Consider the following 17,700-nt stretch of genomic DNA (forward strand, 5'->3'; position numbering starts at 1 on the left):
TCCAATTTTTTTTCTTGGTTCTATTGTGGTTTTTTTGCAAGCTAACACTTATAATCTCTGATGCTCGTCTTGCTTGGTACAGTTTTATGTCTTACATCTTTGCATGTCCTTGTAAACTGGCCAAGGAACTTGTTTATTGAGCGATTTTCAAAGTAAAATGCATTCATAATATCTCCTTTATATTATGGCTCCATAGGGGTAATAAAATGCATAAACAGCTGTGCCTAAGACCAGTGGTCTTTGGGGCAGAGCGAAAAAATGCCAGTCGTGGCATCCGGTGGCTGCCTGCACTTGCCCTAAAAATCTGTTTTCATTTTGGGAGTTCTCTTGCACCTAGCTCGATATTTCAGGACGGTGGCTACAGGACGGAGCACCACAGTCCAGGTTGAGTTAAAGTGCTAACTGTGCCTCTACCTGGAGAAAGCGGATCTGGCCATGGTGACCTACAGCTCAGTTACCTCTTGGTGGAAATCTAGTATTAAGTCACGACTAGAGTTGGCCCATTGAATCCATGATCAACACCTATGGAAGGTCTGCTAATTCAACGGGCCTCCTTAATACTAGGTTTCAATCACTGTCTGGACTTCTACAGTGTGCTCTATACACTGCCATTCTGAAAACACATTCTGAAATTTAAGAAGGTTCAACGTTGTGACCACAGCCAGCTCTCCAAATCATGTGCCACATCCACTGTTCCAGGAACGCTGACTACCAGCCCATTTCGATCACTCTGAAGCTCTCAATGATTTGAAGCCAGGATGCTTAAAAGACGACCTGCTTATAGGATCAACCTGGCCCACCCTTTAAGGCAGCAAAGGACTCTCTCCAGCACAACAATGGAAGGGAACGTGCAGTCCTTTGGATGTTCTTGGAAAGCCCTTCTCATCGGCTCCAGCTAACATAGTTAATGCTGAGAAATCCTGCAAGTTACAGTCCGAAAGTGCCCTATATGTCCCATCCTTACTCTAGTGTATTCTATCCGTATCTCAAAGGTGGGTTGTGTGTGTACTGTGGCTGCTCCCTAAAGGCACGATGGGTTCTGCTCCAAACTGCTGCTGTCCTACCCAATTTGTAGTAATAGACCCTATTCCCACACCTTCCCTTATATACACATTGTGCATGAGGTTCATGTTCTTAAGCCAAACAATATTCCAGGATACTTCCAGGAGCATTGAAAATATGGCTCATGTTCCCTGCAGGCCTTCTTTTTAGGAGATGCTCTTCTTCTTTGCCACTAATCTGACAAATTTAGTAGAGCTGGCTGGCAACAGGAGGTAGCAGAGGCCTCCAAAAATCGATAAGGTGTCTACATATGGCCAATCCCTGCTGTATCTAAATTGACTACTGTAAAGCACTCTATGTGGGGCTGGCCTTGAGGCTGACATGGAATTTTCAAGGGGTCCAAAATGCAGCAGCCAGATACATGGTCAGGGTGAAGAAATATGACCATATCATCCCAATCCTGGCTAGCCTGCGTTGGTTACCAGTCCACTTCTGTACTAGGCTTAAAGTGCTGGTTTTAACATATAAAGCCCTGAACAGTTTGGAACCTCATTACTTGTCTGAGTGTCTCCTGTCAAGCTGGACTGAGACCACGCTCCTCTGAATATTGACCCATTGAGAGGCCTGGGAAACAACAAACAGGATCCGGGCCTTTTCTGCTGTGGCCCCTTCCTTGTGGGATGCGCTGCTGAAAGTGTTACGCCAGGCATCCTCTCTCCATGCCTTAAAAAAAACACGACTAACAAAGAGCTTTTAAAAGAAGCCCTTGAGAAGGTTCTCCTCCATTGATGAAATGTGTGGAGGAGGAGGAAGAGGTTTTCTTTGGCCTCCTGACAGTTTTTTGCCACCTCTCTTTTCAAAGTTTTTCCCCCTGTTGTTTGTATTTTAGAATGTGTTTTATTATTTTTGTTTTACTTTCTGTACACTGCCTAGAGTGTCAATTTGCTAGATGGGTGGTATAAAAATTGAATAAATAAATATATCTGAAGCAAAATTTGTAGAAATGCAAGAAAGCCTTTTTGGGTCATGTCCATATTGTGTTGGAAGCTGCCCAGAGACCCTTGCAGGGTGCAGGCAGCATACAAGTTGAATGAATGAATGAATGAATGAATGAATGAATGAATGAATGAATGAATGAATGAATGAATGAATGAATAATGGAACTCAAATGCCCAAGGAAAACAATTTGATGTCCTCTTGAACAACTTTTTTTCTCACTTCTTGAAGGCTCATTTGTTTTGGAAAGCATCTTATAGTCCACTAGCTAGCCTGGTTTATTTGTTATAATTTGTCTTCTGTGCTCATTTTATTGCAGCAGTATCCTAATTATGTGACTTTAAGTGTTTTTATATTGATATTTTGTCTTGTTAGCTGTACTGGGGATCTTTGAATTGAAATGCGGGGTTTACATTAATTAAAATAAAATAAATAGGTTGTGAACACAATGCCAGATCTCCCAAATGATGGTTTTATTTCCCATCAACTCTGTAATGACCTATAAAGGCCACTGTAGACATTATACTAACAGACTAATTTATCTCTTTCCACAGAGACAATGCCCATTTTATGATGTCAGAGCAAAAGAGCTAGGAAGAAACAAAATACTGATAAGAAAGAATCTTATTTGCAGGATTTTTTCACGATTAACTGTTCCCTATTTGTTTTAACTGTTTCACTTGTGAAAGGAATTGCAATCCACTGAAATTAAAATGCCACAATACATTTGGTTTTTATTTTTATTATGTTTTTCTCATATAAATTTAAAAAGACTAACATGGCAACCTCTTTGAAAACTGTTTTATACCTGTGCTTTCACCATTAACGTGGCCATCACTGAACACTTTATAGAAAAGAAGTACAGAAATGTTGTTACCAATCCATCCTTGCTTTTTTGTTTCGTGTACAGTGGCGCCTCGACTTCAGAACTTAATTGGTTTCGGGACTCCGGTCATAAGTCGAAATGGTCGTAAATCGAACCACCATTTCCCATAGGAATGCACTGAAATGCAATTAATCTGTTCCATCCGAAGAAAAACTTCACCAAAAAACCCACAAAACCCTGCAAGACCCATCGGAAACACGATTAATCCATTCTGGCCAAAGGTGGGGTGGGGGGAGAAAAACAAGCAAACCCATCGGAAATGCAAAAAAAGCAAAGCTTGCAAGACTCATCGGAAATGCAAAAAAGCAAAGCAGAAAGCTAGCAAAGTGTGCAAGACCCATCAGAAATGCAAAAAGAGCAAAGCAAAAAGCAAGCAAAGCATGCAAGACCCATCGGAAATAGGGGAAAAACCCCAAAAGGAACCAAACCCTGCAAGACCCATCGGAAATGGGGGAAAAACCCAAAAAAGCAAACAACCCCCCCAAGACCCATCGGAAATGGGGAAAAAACCCAAAAAGCAAGCAAATCCCAGAAGACCCACTGGAAATGGAACAAACAAAACAAAAAACAAACAAACCTGCAAGACCCATCACAGCATAGAAACATAATCCCATCACCCAGCCCAAAACCACACTGCAAAACCCACCCAGAACAGTTTTTAAAAAGCAAAAAGCCACACCTTACCTTAACAGGCAGTCCGAAGCCTCTTCCAATTGCACTCACTCTTAACCGTTGGGGCGAAAGAGCTACAAAGAAGCAGCCTCTTCGCCTACCACGGCTATCAATTTGAATTCCCTGCCCTTTTTACTTGCCTTTTTTTGGTTGTAACTCGAAGCTCCGGCCACAAGTCGAAGCAAAACTTTTGCGGCTGGAGCTAGCCGTAACTCGGGACGTTCGTAAGTCGAGGCACCACTGTATGTCTGAAGTTCTGGGACTCAGTACACCTCTCTGGTTACCAGGGGCAGAAACAACCTTCTCTCTTTTACATTCCTAGGCCTTCAGATTTGAAAATGGCCTCCTTGCAAAGTTGACTATGCTGTTTCTGCACACATTCCTCTACCTGAACCATTTCTCCTTTCATTATACTTTTCTACTGCCCACCTCTTGATGGACGATTGAAATAGACGCTCCATTCTGACAGTTCGGTTGATATTACATTTGACTGTGTAAAAGCAGTTCATTGCCCACCACGAACCTTCCACTAGCCTGATCTAGATGATTATGCTTTCTACGAAAGTAACTCTGTTTCTATAATGGTAAGCTTTGGCCATGGTCTGACTGAATACACATGCTGATGGACGAAGCTTCGGCAGTGGATCTCAGAAGAGATGGTTTCCTTCCCATGGAGCACCCGCACCATGAGGTCTCCTTCTTTCCCTCCTCCCCCAACAGCCCTCTGATCCAAATTAGATTTTGCTATGGAGGTTTATCCAGCTTTCCCAATCAGACACCGAGGATGTGTGGGGTGGCAGGTCTAGGTGAGGAACAACTTAATCCTGGATCTGCCTTCCATCAGCATGTGTATCAAAACTGGATCCTGGCTTCTGATTTTACCATGCAGAAATCACAAACGTCACCTGAACGTATCTTCTCGATTTGATCCCTGCTTCCAGCGCTTCCACGGGGACATGTTCGGCATACTCCTTCCCATTATTTTCTTGGCTTTCATTCTCCCGTTCACGTCGTGACTGGACTATGGAATCAAAAAGCTCGTGAGCAGCTTTTAAATCAGGCCAAAAGTTGTCTAAATAATTCTGTGTGGATAGATAAAGGAGATCAGCATTAGATTTCTTAATGTCCTCACCCCTGATCCTACAGGGATCAGCAGAAGAGTCAAAGGAGTTTCTGCTTGTTTTCCCTGGTGAAAAACTTGTAGTACCATATTTTTCCGTTTATAAGATGCCCCATGTATAAGATGCCCCCACTTTTCTAACCCCAAATTAAGAAATCTAAGTGGGGCTTAGCAAGTGTAGGGGGAAGGGATCAAAGCACTGCAGGATCACTTTGATCCCTGCTTTCCCCTCCACTTGCATTTGTTCTCTCCTCAGCTTACTTCCATGCATAAAATGACCCTCAATTTTTTGTCTAAAAATTTTAGACAAAAGTATAGTCTTAAACATGGAAAAATACGGCACTTTAGCTTGGCCAGGAGACATGGCACTTCCACCATCTGTGCACTCAAGACGTGAGTCCCAATAAGCTTGTCCGATGTCTATTGCTCACGGAAGCCAAGCAATACAAAACTGGCCAAGAGTCCTCTAGAGAGCACAGCTGGCTCCTTCCCAAGGATAAAATCTAAAACGGAACAGGTCTTGCCGCCATTACAGGGTGTCAGACAGCTTCTTTCCATTGCTCAGGCGGCAAGGTCCATTGGCAGCTTTCCAGCTTCCTGTTCTGAGAGACCGGTAGTGATTGGCCTGTTTGGATTTGATTCCCAGAAACTATTAAAAGCCTGGCAGTGCTCACTTCCCCTGCAGGCCTCAAGCCCAAGCAGAACAAGAGACTTAACACAGTTTAATTTAAATACAGACTTCCATGTGAAGCTGTTGTAACTATATTGTTCTATACAGCCATTGGTTTTTGTTTGTTTTGTTTTGTTACCCTGAAGCTGGACTAAGGACCCTGTGGCACGTGGGTAGCATGAAGCCCTTGGCTTAATATCCTATGACCTGCAAAGAAAGAGGTCATACAATTCTGTGATGTTATAAATCCCACCCACCTTTGGCTTTGTTTTGACCAAGAGAAGCCGAGGACCATTAACTAACTTTTGAATATCAATGGTTCTCTGGGGGTGGGGGTGGGGAGGAGTTCTCGATCCCCATCCTAAGGGATATAATCCAGACCGTCCAAATCAGGATTGCATTGTGAAGTTGTCTCATAAACCTGTTCCACTCTTTGATCAGCCACTCCAGACAATGTGCAGAACGTGCCTAGCTCCTTGAGCAATCTCAGCAGCAATGGGACCCAAATCTAGATGTCAGATTTCCTTATGATCGAGTGATGCATGCAGATATAGTACTGTATCATAAGGAAACATGGGATCCTTAAGTGGCAATAACCAGAATCAGGAGGGAAAAGTGAGAGGGAAATGCAAACAGAAGAGGAGGGTGACTACCGTTGGTGTCATACTTGCATACAATCATTATACAGTGGTACCTCGCAAGACGATTACCCCGCAAAACGGTTTTTTCGCTAGACGGTGACATTTTGCGATCGCTATAGCAATTCGCAAAACGGTTTCTCCTATGGGGGATTTCTCTGGACGATCATTTGATCCGTGCTTCACAGACTGTTTTTTCGCAAGACGACGATTTTTACAGCTGATCGGCAGCTTTGCAAAATGGCTTCCCTATGGGCGATGTTCGCAAAACGGATGTTTTCAGGACCAATGCTTCGCAAGACAGCGGTTTAAATAGTTGATCGCCGCTTCGCAAAATGGTTTCCCTATGGGCGATTTTCCCTATAGACTATGACTATTTCCCCCCACTGGAATGCATTAAACGGGTTTCAATGCATTCCAATAGGGAAACGCTTTTCACTAGACGATGTTTTCACAAGACAGCGATTTCAATTGGATTAACATCGTCTAGCGAGGCACTACTGTATCTGTATCCAGTCCTTCTTGAAGGAGTTCATGGTGGCACAAGTGAGACTGTCCTGTCTAATTCCCTCACAGCTATTCCTAGGTTTGTGTTTCAGGGCCATGAATGGCTCAAGAAGGCATCTCAGTGGAATTCATGGCTGGGCAGAGATATGAGTCTCTCTCATCCAAGGCCAGCATTTACCATGGTACAGTGGGGTCTTGACTTGAGAACTTAATCTGTATTGGAAGGCGGTTCTCAAGTCAAAAAGTCTGTAAGTCAAGTCTCCATTGACCTACAGTGCATTGAAAACTGATTAATCCCGTAACAGGCCATTTTTGTTCCATTTTGGTTTTTTTCTGGTCTGTAAGTCAATTCTCATGCTGCAAGTCAAACCTAAATTTTGCGGCCAGAGAAGTCTGTAACTCAAAAAGTCTGTAAGTCAAGGGTCCACTGTACTACATAGTGCAGATTTAAATGCTCATAACACAGATATACCAATTGTGTAATAAGTGGGTTGAATATGGGTGGAGCTTGGAAATATTATTTTTGGGGGGAGTGCCATTCCCAGACCGTGTGTAGCCTATGGACATGCTGGCTGGGGGATTCTGGGAGTTAAAGTCCTAAAAGATAATGTATCTAAGATGCAAATATAAATTTAATACAGATATGCCAGTTGTTAAGTTATTCCACTGAAGAGATACATTCAAAGCATTTACTAATCAAAAGAAATGCGGCGGGAGCAAAAGGAAATAATGTGATGGCTTTTAAAATTTGTTCCTCGCTTTTACAAAAGCCAAGTACTGAGCTCTGAGGACATTTAAGTTTTATTCTTTCTTTCTGAGAGGCAAATTTTTCTTTTTCATGTCCTCTATAACTGAACCATTTTGATGTTTATCAGAATTTAATTCATGCTGCTTTAATTCATGCAAACTGAGAAAAGGCACAGGAGGATTTCTGCAGCCAGACGTCAGGAATCTAGCCACAAACAGTCGGCTTTACTGTAACAGCACAGAAACATTACCTTGAATGAAATCACAAAGACACCTTCTGTTTCACTTCCAAGTTGCTGGATAGATTCTTCATCCTCTGTAACCATGACGATAGGCATCTGACCCAAGAAATGATTATAGTACCACACGGATGCATTATAAATACTCCTAGGGGAGCAAGCATTCACATTTACTAATTTGTGTCATGTTACACAAGTGTTGCGTGCGACTGGTTGGAGCAAGAGGTTGCGATTTCAAATCCTCACGGTACCTGATCTCCTTTATTTCTTGCGTGGCTCCCAGCATTCATGCGGGAACAGTTGTAATCCTAATACCACACTGGAATACCCCCGATTAAATCACTGCAAGGCGTTCCCATCTTAGCACAATTGATGGGTGTGCAATATGTGGGTCAGATAGCAGTCACTGGCAGGCTAGGTCTAAAATATGGACTAACAGCTGCTCATCACAGGCTTGGAACACTATTTTTAAGTGCCAACACAACATAAGCTGAAGACGTACCTTGTCTGCCACTTCTCCAAAGGCTCTCCTCTGTCTCTTGGCAAATAAGAAAGCAGATGGAATTCATTGAAAAACAGAACACAATCATGACGGGCATCCCTCACCAAATTTCGCAGTTTATTGTACTGTCTGTGGAGGAAACAGGGGGGAAAGGCAGCTTTCGTCAAAGCAATACAGCCCGATTAAAGGAAGATTAATTTTGACACAGAATAATTAAGATTCAGATTGTCTTGTGCATGTAAGTAACATCCAAAAGAAACTTGAGCATAAGCATGGAATCTGCTCCCAATGTTAGAATGTCTAGATTAACAGATTATATTATATTCAGAGAGAGTATCACTAATAGAATTTTGACTCCATGACTACATGTTTTAATGGGCAAGATTTATTAAAACCACTATGTAAAAGATATCTTAACAATGTTGCATGAAGTTACTTTTCTTCTTCCTTACCTCGTCTCCTTGTCTCAATTTCTTGTCTCCCTTTTATCACACTTCTTGAAATTGCAGATGCTGTCTTATCATTATAGTGCTCAACTAAAGTAAGCATTTTATAAATGTTTATTAATAATAATTACTGAATCAAATTTTGAATTGGATTAAATTAAACATATAATAAATACCTGTTAAGCAATTTTAAATTTTTTAGTTTTACGATTTTACAGAGGAATTGGTTACGGCTTTTAGAAAGAAAAATAATTATGATTTTTTATTGTCATACAAGTACTGTACAATGCAAAACATTTTCTTATAAATTTAAGATGCCCATAGAAAAACCTTTAACATAATTTAAATTTATTTATTTTATTTATTTATTTATTTGATTTTTACCCCGCCCCTCTAGACCATGTCTACTCGGGGCGGCTTACAAAATAAAACAAAACAGTATAAAAATATATAAAATCATAAAAATTACAACTACTACAAATCTAAATCTAATTAGAACTTTCAAAAAATGAAATAAATGGATTTTTTTAAAGCCCCTCTCTGTTAGGTTTATTGTGCTGTCAGTCATGCAGAAGAGGGCTAGGCTGGACCTGCCTCCTACCTCCCACAGAACATGCAAGAGGCAGCTTCTGAGATGGGTGAAGATCGTCCCTGATTTCCATAATGACACAGGGTTACATGAATACAGCAGCGAGTTGCATAAAGGCCTTCTAACAGAACTCCTATAGGTTAGGGAGGAAGAAGAATACTCAGGACCAGTGGGTTTTTTTTACCTCTCCTATACCTTCACCTCTCTTGTGCCATTTTCTGAATATTAAACATAACAACTAAATACTGTAATAATGTTGTTATTATATCTTTATATAAAATACTCACAAAACTGTAGTACTGAAAACTAACTTGGAAAAGGGGCTTCTAATAGATCCTTTTAATTATGATCCCTTTGAGTCACTAAACATGCAAAATATGTACAATACTTAGTACAACAAAACTGTTAGTTAAGTCATTAATGCACAGTGGAAAACATCTGAGATTTCAAAAGTGCACAGCCCCACGGTGGATGGATGCCTCCCTATTTACTCTATATTTGTCCCATCAAATTGCATGATCCATGGGGAAAAGATTTATAGATTATAGCTTTTTGTGTCCTCAAATTTCACATGAGTCTCAGGCTGCACAAGAACTACACACAGAAAGAGAAAGGCCGGGCCTGGGTATCTTAAATGGAAAAAGATTGAAATAATCTTACAGGCACCCACACGAAAAGCTTTCACACAACCCAGGGAATGCCCTACGGTTAAAGAAATGCAAGCAGCAGGAAAGCATTAAGTATCTTCATTAACTTGCCTTGTTATGACTATGGATTAGAATACTTCCATTACTTCTGAAATATATTCACAGATAATAATGGTATAATTAATGTCAGCTGGAGAAATCCCTGATTAACCTTTGAGGTCCCAAGGGCATACGCAGTGCCAACATACTCACAAAGCTGCTGGGGCATATTATTAACCTTTGTAAGTCTAAAAAAAAAAAAGAACAGCAAAGCAGCAGATTTCACAGTTTGGTTGGAATTTTCTTGCCTTATACAATCTCACTGGAAAGATGAAATAAATCTGCCAAATAAACCTCTGAAAAACCAACTAACTTGAAGCATATCTGTTAATTGGCCAAACAGATGAGCTGAATATTGTGGGCAGGGTTGCCAGATTTTAGGTGATTGGATAAAGTCTCAGGGAACTGCTATGCTTCCCGGAGTCTTGAAGCAGGGAGAACAAAATCAAGAGGAAGAAAATTTGGAGGAAGTTTGATTTTTGGTGTGTGGCATCAATGCCTGGACACCCCCTTGCCTCCCTACTTCCAGCTGGCACCAGGGTTCATGGGCTCAGCACCTTGGTGCTTGCATGCACATTGCACACACACACAATACATGTCTAGGAGGACTCAAGGAAGGCCACCTCGTCTCTCATACACATATCTTGTTGTTTAGTGTACTCAATTGCACTACAATAGGCCAATGGAATCAACAGGGACTTGCTGAGTCAGTTCCTCCAGAAGTTCTATTGCTTCAAATGAGCTTACTCTCGCTACAACTTACTACACTACTCACAGTTAGAGTAGACCCATCTGAGTCAACAGAACTTGCAGCAGAACTGACTCACCAAATCTCAAATGATTCAATGAACCTACTCTAGTGCAACTTGCTCCATTGAGCAACAGGATTTTGGCCACTATTTTCTGACTTTTATCTAAGAGCCAACTTTCTGTGCCATCACAAGTTATCCTCTCCCCACCTTAGGCTTTGGCCACGAAATTTCTAGAACCCAAATGTGTGGGTGCAACAACATCAATTGAGTTCTATCAGAGTTGGAAAATACTTTTTTGGGGGACTATACCTCTCAGAGTCCCAGCTGTGTGAGCTATGGAATTCTGAGAACTATTGCGACCCCTGAAAACAACAACAAAAACAACACCACACAGCAACACATGTTGCCCATTTTTAAGTCCTATGGACTCTTGAATATTCATGTCTAGAATGCCTTGAACATCACAGACTAGAAGTCATGGGATGTTTTTCAATGAGGTTGGCTCACACATCTGGCTATGAATCAACAGGCATATGACTTTCCAGGGGAGCCACAAAAAATGATGGGACTGGTAGTCTCTCTGCCCATTAGGCGAAAAAAGGTGCCTTTGCAAAAACTATCAGTCTCATAATCCCTTGTGGCTCCCTAGAGCTTAACCACTCCTAGCCGTTTCTTCCTTTTGCAGCGATGAATGGGAGTCGCTCAGGAGGCTTACAGTGTCATGATGAAAAATTCCTTTGTGGGCTTATATTTTTTTGGCTACAGCTGCCAATTGGGGGAATTTCTGGTGAATTCTGGGGGATTGCAGTGCAAGAAATCAGGGCGTTTCATGTCTAGTCATCAAGTAAAGAGTTATGCAACCTTGAGAAATCAAGTAATGACCCAGCCCGAAGAAACAGGGGCTTATAGGAACTAAATTCTTGCTTGAAAACAAAAAGAAGAATGCAAATAGCCCAACTCAATGCAGTAAGCTCCTGGGATCTATCTGCAGACAGAGCCTGGAAATATAATATTTATAGAGCCTAATGGGCAGCACAATAACATTAGATTTGTTATAGGGGGAGGAATTCCAAATTTTTCCCTAGGCATTCCTTCTCCTGAGGGCACGTTGTTTCATAATTCATAAAAGCAACCAATGCCTCCCTTCCAAAATGAAAAAAATTATGCTAAGCAATATGCTTGGTGCCATAAATGCATTTAAACAACACCACGGATCAATGCTACGGTACAGGACTTGACTACTCATCGCTAGGATTCTTGCAGTCTGATAGTTCAAAACAGGGTGATTTGATTCAAATTAAGCTGATTTAAATCCTGTAACCTGAGTCCATTAAGACCAAAAGCTTTAGTCAGAATTATGAAAAATCTGTGACACTTCTTGCAGCTTTTGGGAATTATAACCTAATACTACCAAGGTCCCCAACACTGAAAATCAAGGGTCTAAACATCAAAGTGGTCGCACTTTGTAGCATAATACAGTTACAAGATATGACAGAAAACACACACCTAAGAGATCTGATTTCAGAGATCTCCTTACTTCACCCAAAGTAACTTCTGAGGTACCATATGGTGGCCTATTCCTACTGTATGCTAATCCATTCAAAAAGCACTGTCCAAAATGAAAAGACAGTCTCCCATGGATAAGCTGAAAGATGATTTAATTTGGAAGAAAATGACACTCTGGAAATCTCTGTATAAGATGAAGCCAGGGTGATTTGTATAGCCCCTGTTCGGACAGCTTTCTAGCCTGGAGAAGATCCAGCCTACCGCTCATGACACAAGTAGCTACAAAGTTGCCTCTCTAAAGAAAGAAGGAAAGAAAGAAGCACAAAATAATGGGTACGAAAAAGAAACAAAAATCCAAAAGTTCCCTTTTCATTTTTTCTCATTGCCAAAGCTACACTGTTCAACTCAACTGGCCAGAAAGAACTGGACTTAGAATGCCTGTGTTTGCCAGTTCAACAGCAGGCCTGCAAGTGGTCCAGATCCCAGGACAGGAAGATCTCTGAAACCTGATTTGCTTAAGCTTACATTTTCAGTTGGACCTTCTTACAGTGTAAAGCTCGCCAAGTGTAATAGAGAGTGGCCAATTTGCTCTTTAAAGAGCATTTGTTCTCAAATTTGGGACTCCCAATAGCCTTAGATTATAATCCCTACAAGGCCTGAAAAACACCATAGACTCTTCTTGACAATTCTAAGTAAAGTCACTGGGTATACACAAAGGTTAAATTTACTTTTGGAAAGCGAGTATGGATAGGCCCATTCCCTCTGAGAAGGTGAAATGACAGATCTCATCTATGGGGGGGGGGAAGATCCATGTTTTTATTAATTTAATAAGTTAAAAGTTCTCATTTTTCTACATTAATGGTTAATATTCCAATGTCTAACACTTAGCTTTAATGATTTTTAAAAACTATTTGGCAAAGCTCTGCTTCCAGGCAGAGACCTGCATCTGAGGTTTGTTGTTGTTTAGTTGTTAAGTCGCGTCCGACGCTTCATGACTCCATGGACCAGAGCACGCCAGGCCCTCCTGTCTTCCACTGCGTCCCGGAGTTGGGTCAAATTCATGTTGGTTGCTTCGATGACCCTGTCCATCCATCTCATCCTCTGTCGTCCCCTTCTCCTCTTGCCTTCACACTTTCCCAACATCAGGGTCTCTTCCAGGGAGTCTTCTCCTCTCAAGAGAGGGCCAAAGTATTGGAGCCTCAGCTTCAGGATCTGAGATTACCTAATAGAAATATGTTGTTCCATTTGGGCGTCTGGGCTTAAGTGCCCAGTCAAATATTAACCAATGACTTTTTGGAAGTACTGGCATTAACAAAAAAGTATACAGGGATGTACATGAGGTTGACTTTTGAGTCTGAGGTAGATGAGATTACCTGCGGCCCCTTTGATGCTGCACTGCTTGGCACGCTGTCTGCATGAATACAATGCCCCTCAGCTCAGGGAACTCCAGTATTTCTAGGTAATCTTGGACCACTTTCCAGTCAGGCACAATATAATGAGTCACATCATCAGACAGCAATTTCCCAACTGAAAAAGAATTCAAAATTGACAATTATGTATTTACGTGCTAATATAGGGTGCTTTGCCGAGCAGAGGACAAGAAGGCAAGTCCCTGTCTGAAGTAGCATACAATCTCTACCTCAAAGCAGCAGAAAGGAAAATAAGTGATGGCAAAGAGAAAAATAATATGCAGTTGTTTTATAATTAAACCCTGTTCATTTACCACCATGATTAGTAACCACCTCTGCATATTTTGAGAAGCTCAGCCCAGCTCTCTGCCATTGCCCTCCTATCGTGTTGACCCTTCTCCGCGACTCTGACAAAACGTACTCCTCATGTCCAACTCTTCGTGACCCCATGGACCAGAGCACGCCAGGCCCTCCTATCTTCCACTGCCTCCCGGAGTTGGGTCAAATTCATGTTGGTCGCTTCGATGACCCTGTCCAACCATCTCGTCCTCTGTCGTCCCCTTCTCCTCTTGCCTTCACACTTTCCCAACATCAGGGTCTTTTCCAGGGAGTCTTCTCTTCTCATGAGATGGCCAAAGGATTGGAGCCTCAGCTTCAGCTATGAAGCACTATGGGGCAGTATATAAGCAACATGCTTTGCTTTTGCTTTTTTCTTTTTCCAGAGTTGTAGTCTGTCACTCTATTCACTTCACCAGTGGTTCCCAACCACGGGTATCCCAGATGTTCTTAGACTGTAATTTCCAGAAACCTCAGCCAGCACAGCTAATGGTGAAGGCTTCCGGGAATTGCAATCCTAGAACACCTGGGTTACTCAAGGTTAGGAACCACTGCGTTACACCACAAAGTGTATCATGTCAGGAGTGGTGGTTATATGGGCATCTCCAGATTTAGAGGTAATACACTACTAAATATCAACTGCTGCAGAGCAATAGAAGATGGTGGGTGTTTTGCATCCCACTTGTGAGCATCACAGAGGCATCTAGCGCAACAACAACAAAAAAACAAAACAAAACGTTGTGGCGCCTTAAAGACTAAGTATTGTGCTTTTAATGTCAGCTTTTGTGGATTATTTCCACTTCCTCGAAAAATGCGCTTGAATGCTCTCATTAAAATCTAATAGAACGGCAGAGCAGGAAGGGACTCTATGGATCATCAGGTCCAGCCCTGGGCAAGGAACTGAACTCCCAACCTCTGGCTCTGCAGCCACAGATCAAAACCACTGAGCTATCCAGCAATAAAATATTAGTCTTTAAGGCGCCACCATATTTTGTTTCTTGTGTTTTTGTTTTGTTTTGGTCTAGTATGCTTGCACAGATGAACACGGCTACTTCTTCCAAAACGAAGGCCTCTGGTTCCCTGGGCGGATGAAGGAAAGAGCTCAATATCTGACCCGATTGTGCAATGCATCGCCTGTCCCAACCCCAGAGGTGCTGGACTGCAACGCCCTCAATGCTCAGTCCAGCGTGTCTCCCGCGGGGGCCTGGGATCAAGGGAGTTGCGACCCCATGTATCTGGAGGAAGCCGTGTCGGACTGACTCTTCTACTAATATCTTTTTCTGTACAGTTGGGCTGCTGTTCTCGGGCTTTATTGATCCACGACAGGGTCCATTCCTTACTTCACACCAGGTATATATGCAACCTGGCAGTTTCCAGATACCACAGACTCCCAACAACGCCCAGGCTCTCATCATGATGGACGGAGCCATTGGTAGCAACGCCAGGCCCCTGGGCACCAGGCTCTCACGACCCACTTACAGCCAGTCTGGGGCCAATTTTAAGACACATCCAGGAATCTGACACATTGGCTGTGATGTCTGGCAAACTAACCATCTTTTTCTCTCTCTCTCTCACACACACACAATCTTAAGTTTCCACCTCTGCACACAGGCACCCTGGCAGAAACTCCTGTTTTCTTCCCATCTTCCATGAGTCTGATATGTTTGGTCCCTCGGCCCAGTGCAGTCAAGGAAGGCACTCTGCACATGCTCCACGATACCTTCTTCTTGTTTACTCTTACTTAATCCAGTCTTTGTAAGTACTAAAGAAACCCTTCCCCAAAACGTCCCTTTACCCCCCCCTCCAGCCCAACTCTCTCTCCTTCCTCTCTCTCCCCGATGCCCGGCCTTCCTCCCGCGGCTCCGCTGCTGCCACCACGCCCGCCCTCGTCCCGTCCCGTCCCTGCCCGGCCCCCCTTCTCTCCTTTCCCCGCCGGCGCTCCCTCCCTCGCTCGCTCTTACCCACCGCGGGGACAGGCCGACCGGCAGAGGGCGCTGCCGCAAGGCACGTCCGGCCGCAGGTAGTGTTCGCGCACCACCCGCACCGACCGGCCCTGCGAGCCCCGCAGCTGGAGCACCTTCTCCGTCCGCAGCATCGCTTCGGGGACACCCGGGGTGTGTGTGGCAGGGGTGGCGGTGCGGGCCGCGCGAGGGCGCGATACCCGCCTCTAGAGAGCCCAACGGCGTCCCTCCGCTCTGATTCGCCGCCGCCTCCGTCACTCGTGGGAAGTCGGGACTTCGGGGGGGGCGCGAGCCTGGAAAGGGGCGGGCTCAGCTCTGAGAAGAGCGCGAAGGCGGGGGTTTGGGGAGGGGGCGTGGTTAGCGCGAAATGGCGGGCGGGAGGCTTCTGAGGGAGGGAGTGGCCTGCGAGAAGCGGCAACAGGGGTCTGTCATAACGCCGAGAGAGAGAGAGAGGCGAGATGGAGCCCTCGACGGAGACCGTCTCTCCCGCGGCGGCGGCGGCGGCCCCCTCGGAGCGAAAAATCTTCGGATACCAAGCACAGGGCCCGCGGCGTGAACGTGACCCACAAAAAATAAAAAAAAATAAAAAACAACGAACGCAGGGTAGTTCTAGGTATTAAAAACAGGCAGGCCACCCGCCCACCGCCGGGCAGCAGGGGCTTCGTGAAGGGAGGTGGCAAAGCAGGGACGACCCTCCCCTAAAGGAGCTGGCGGAAGGCAGAGATTTTGTCCCTTTCCTTCTCCCCCCAGCGAGCGAGTGAGAAAGGCGGCTCGGTGATGTATTTGTTAGCCCTCTTGTCCAAGTATTTATTAAGATGTTGACTAAGTCTGGGTCCAAGATGAGACCCTTCACTGTGCTGCTTATTTCCAGGATGATAAAGAACTAACTAGCAAGCACCCTGTGGGGAATGGTCTCGCAGTCAGCTACTAATCACATTATATAGACCACATTTTACCAACTTAGCTACAAGAAAATCATGAGAAACCTTGCTAGAAGCCTTAATAAGTCCTGATATATGTTATATGCCGCCCAGAGCCCTTTGGGTAGTATGGGCGTCATAGAAGTTAAAAAAATAAATATACTGTACTATACTACTGTATATCAGCAGCATTCCCTAATCTACCAAGGTTCTTTTCCAGGTTTAAAATGACTACACTGAGGCACCACACTTTGCTTTGTGGTGCCCAGCCTGATAGTCAAAAGCTAGCATATTACTGATTTTTAGTCATCTAATAAAGGTATCACCCACCTTTTCCTTTGGAATATATATACAGTAACATAGGATCATCATAAGTCAGAAGCAGTTTGAGAGCATGTAACAACAACTAAGCTTATAACTTGATATCAAAAGGACAGATAAGAGTAGCCTGGCTTGAGTCATTTTTCAAGAAAAAAATCATGGTCAGCTCTTAGAAAGCACTGTGTTCTTTTGTAAATACTCAAAAACTGGCTGTTTAATAGTTCTTCCTGCTAATGATGTCAAACTGATCCGGTGCTAGTTACAGTGCCAGCTTTGCTGACCTCACTTGTTTTCTGTGAATTTTGAAAGATTATAGCCAGAGGGTCTGAAATTATATCTGTTAGTCCCTTTAAATAGCTTGGGGTGCAGTTCTAGCTCTGGAGAACAGCATGGAATCTTAGATGTGAAAATTATTTTGTTTCTGTTAAATGTTAAAAACAGGGAAAATTAATTTGTTGCTGTTAACCATAAAAACTGAATACACATTGAATTACCAGTTCTCAAAGAAACGGTGGGATTTACAGGGTTCCCTTAATGTTGACTCCTACTGCTATGTTTACTCTTGATAAACAGTAATGCATATCACAGATCCCACAATTCACCTACTAGTTGGTAACAGTAAGGTCTAATGTGGAAAACTCTGAACGCGAGAAAGCGGACCTTTTTCTGCCCATTCCTATAGAAACATCCACATACTACCATCAATTCTAACTGTATACAAAACTAAGAACTAGA

General features: G+C 43.2%; 1 protein-coding gene across 2 annotated transcripts in view; it reads right to left on the bottom strand.

The window, feature by feature from the left end:
* The window catches only part of DIS3L (DIS3 like exosome 3'-5' exoribonuclease), a 32,769-nt gene extending 16,764 nt beyond the window's left edge, over positions 1-16,005 (bottom strand). The window contains exons 1-5 of one of the 2 annotated variants that reach the window (XM_072981967.2): positions 15,725-16,005; positions 13,392-13,545; positions 7,980-8,108; positions 7,490-7,625; positions 4,462-4,638 (exon numbers count right to left, since the gene is read on the bottom strand). In XM_072981967.2, the coding sequence (XP_072838068.2) occupies positions 4,462-4,638; positions 7,490-7,625; positions 7,980-8,108; positions 13,392-13,435 (486 nt within the window). In that variant the 5' untranslated portion in view covers positions 13,436-13,545; positions 15,725-16,005. The remainder of the gene's footprint in view (positions 1-4,461; positions 4,639-7,489; positions 7,626-7,979; positions 8,109-13,391; positions 13,546-15,724) is intronic. The other variant, XM_072981966.2, reaches the window with a different exon arrangement.
* Between the last annotated feature and the right edge of the window lie 1,695 nt (positions 16,006-17,700).

Source organism: Pogona vitticeps, chromosome 12 (assembly GCF_051106095.1).
Source record: "Pogona vitticeps strain Pit_001003342236 chromosome 12, PviZW2.1, whole genome shotgun sequence".
Taxonomy (NCBI): domain Eukaryota; kingdom Metazoa; phylum Chordata; class Lepidosauria; order Squamata; family Agamidae; genus Pogona; species Pogona vitticeps.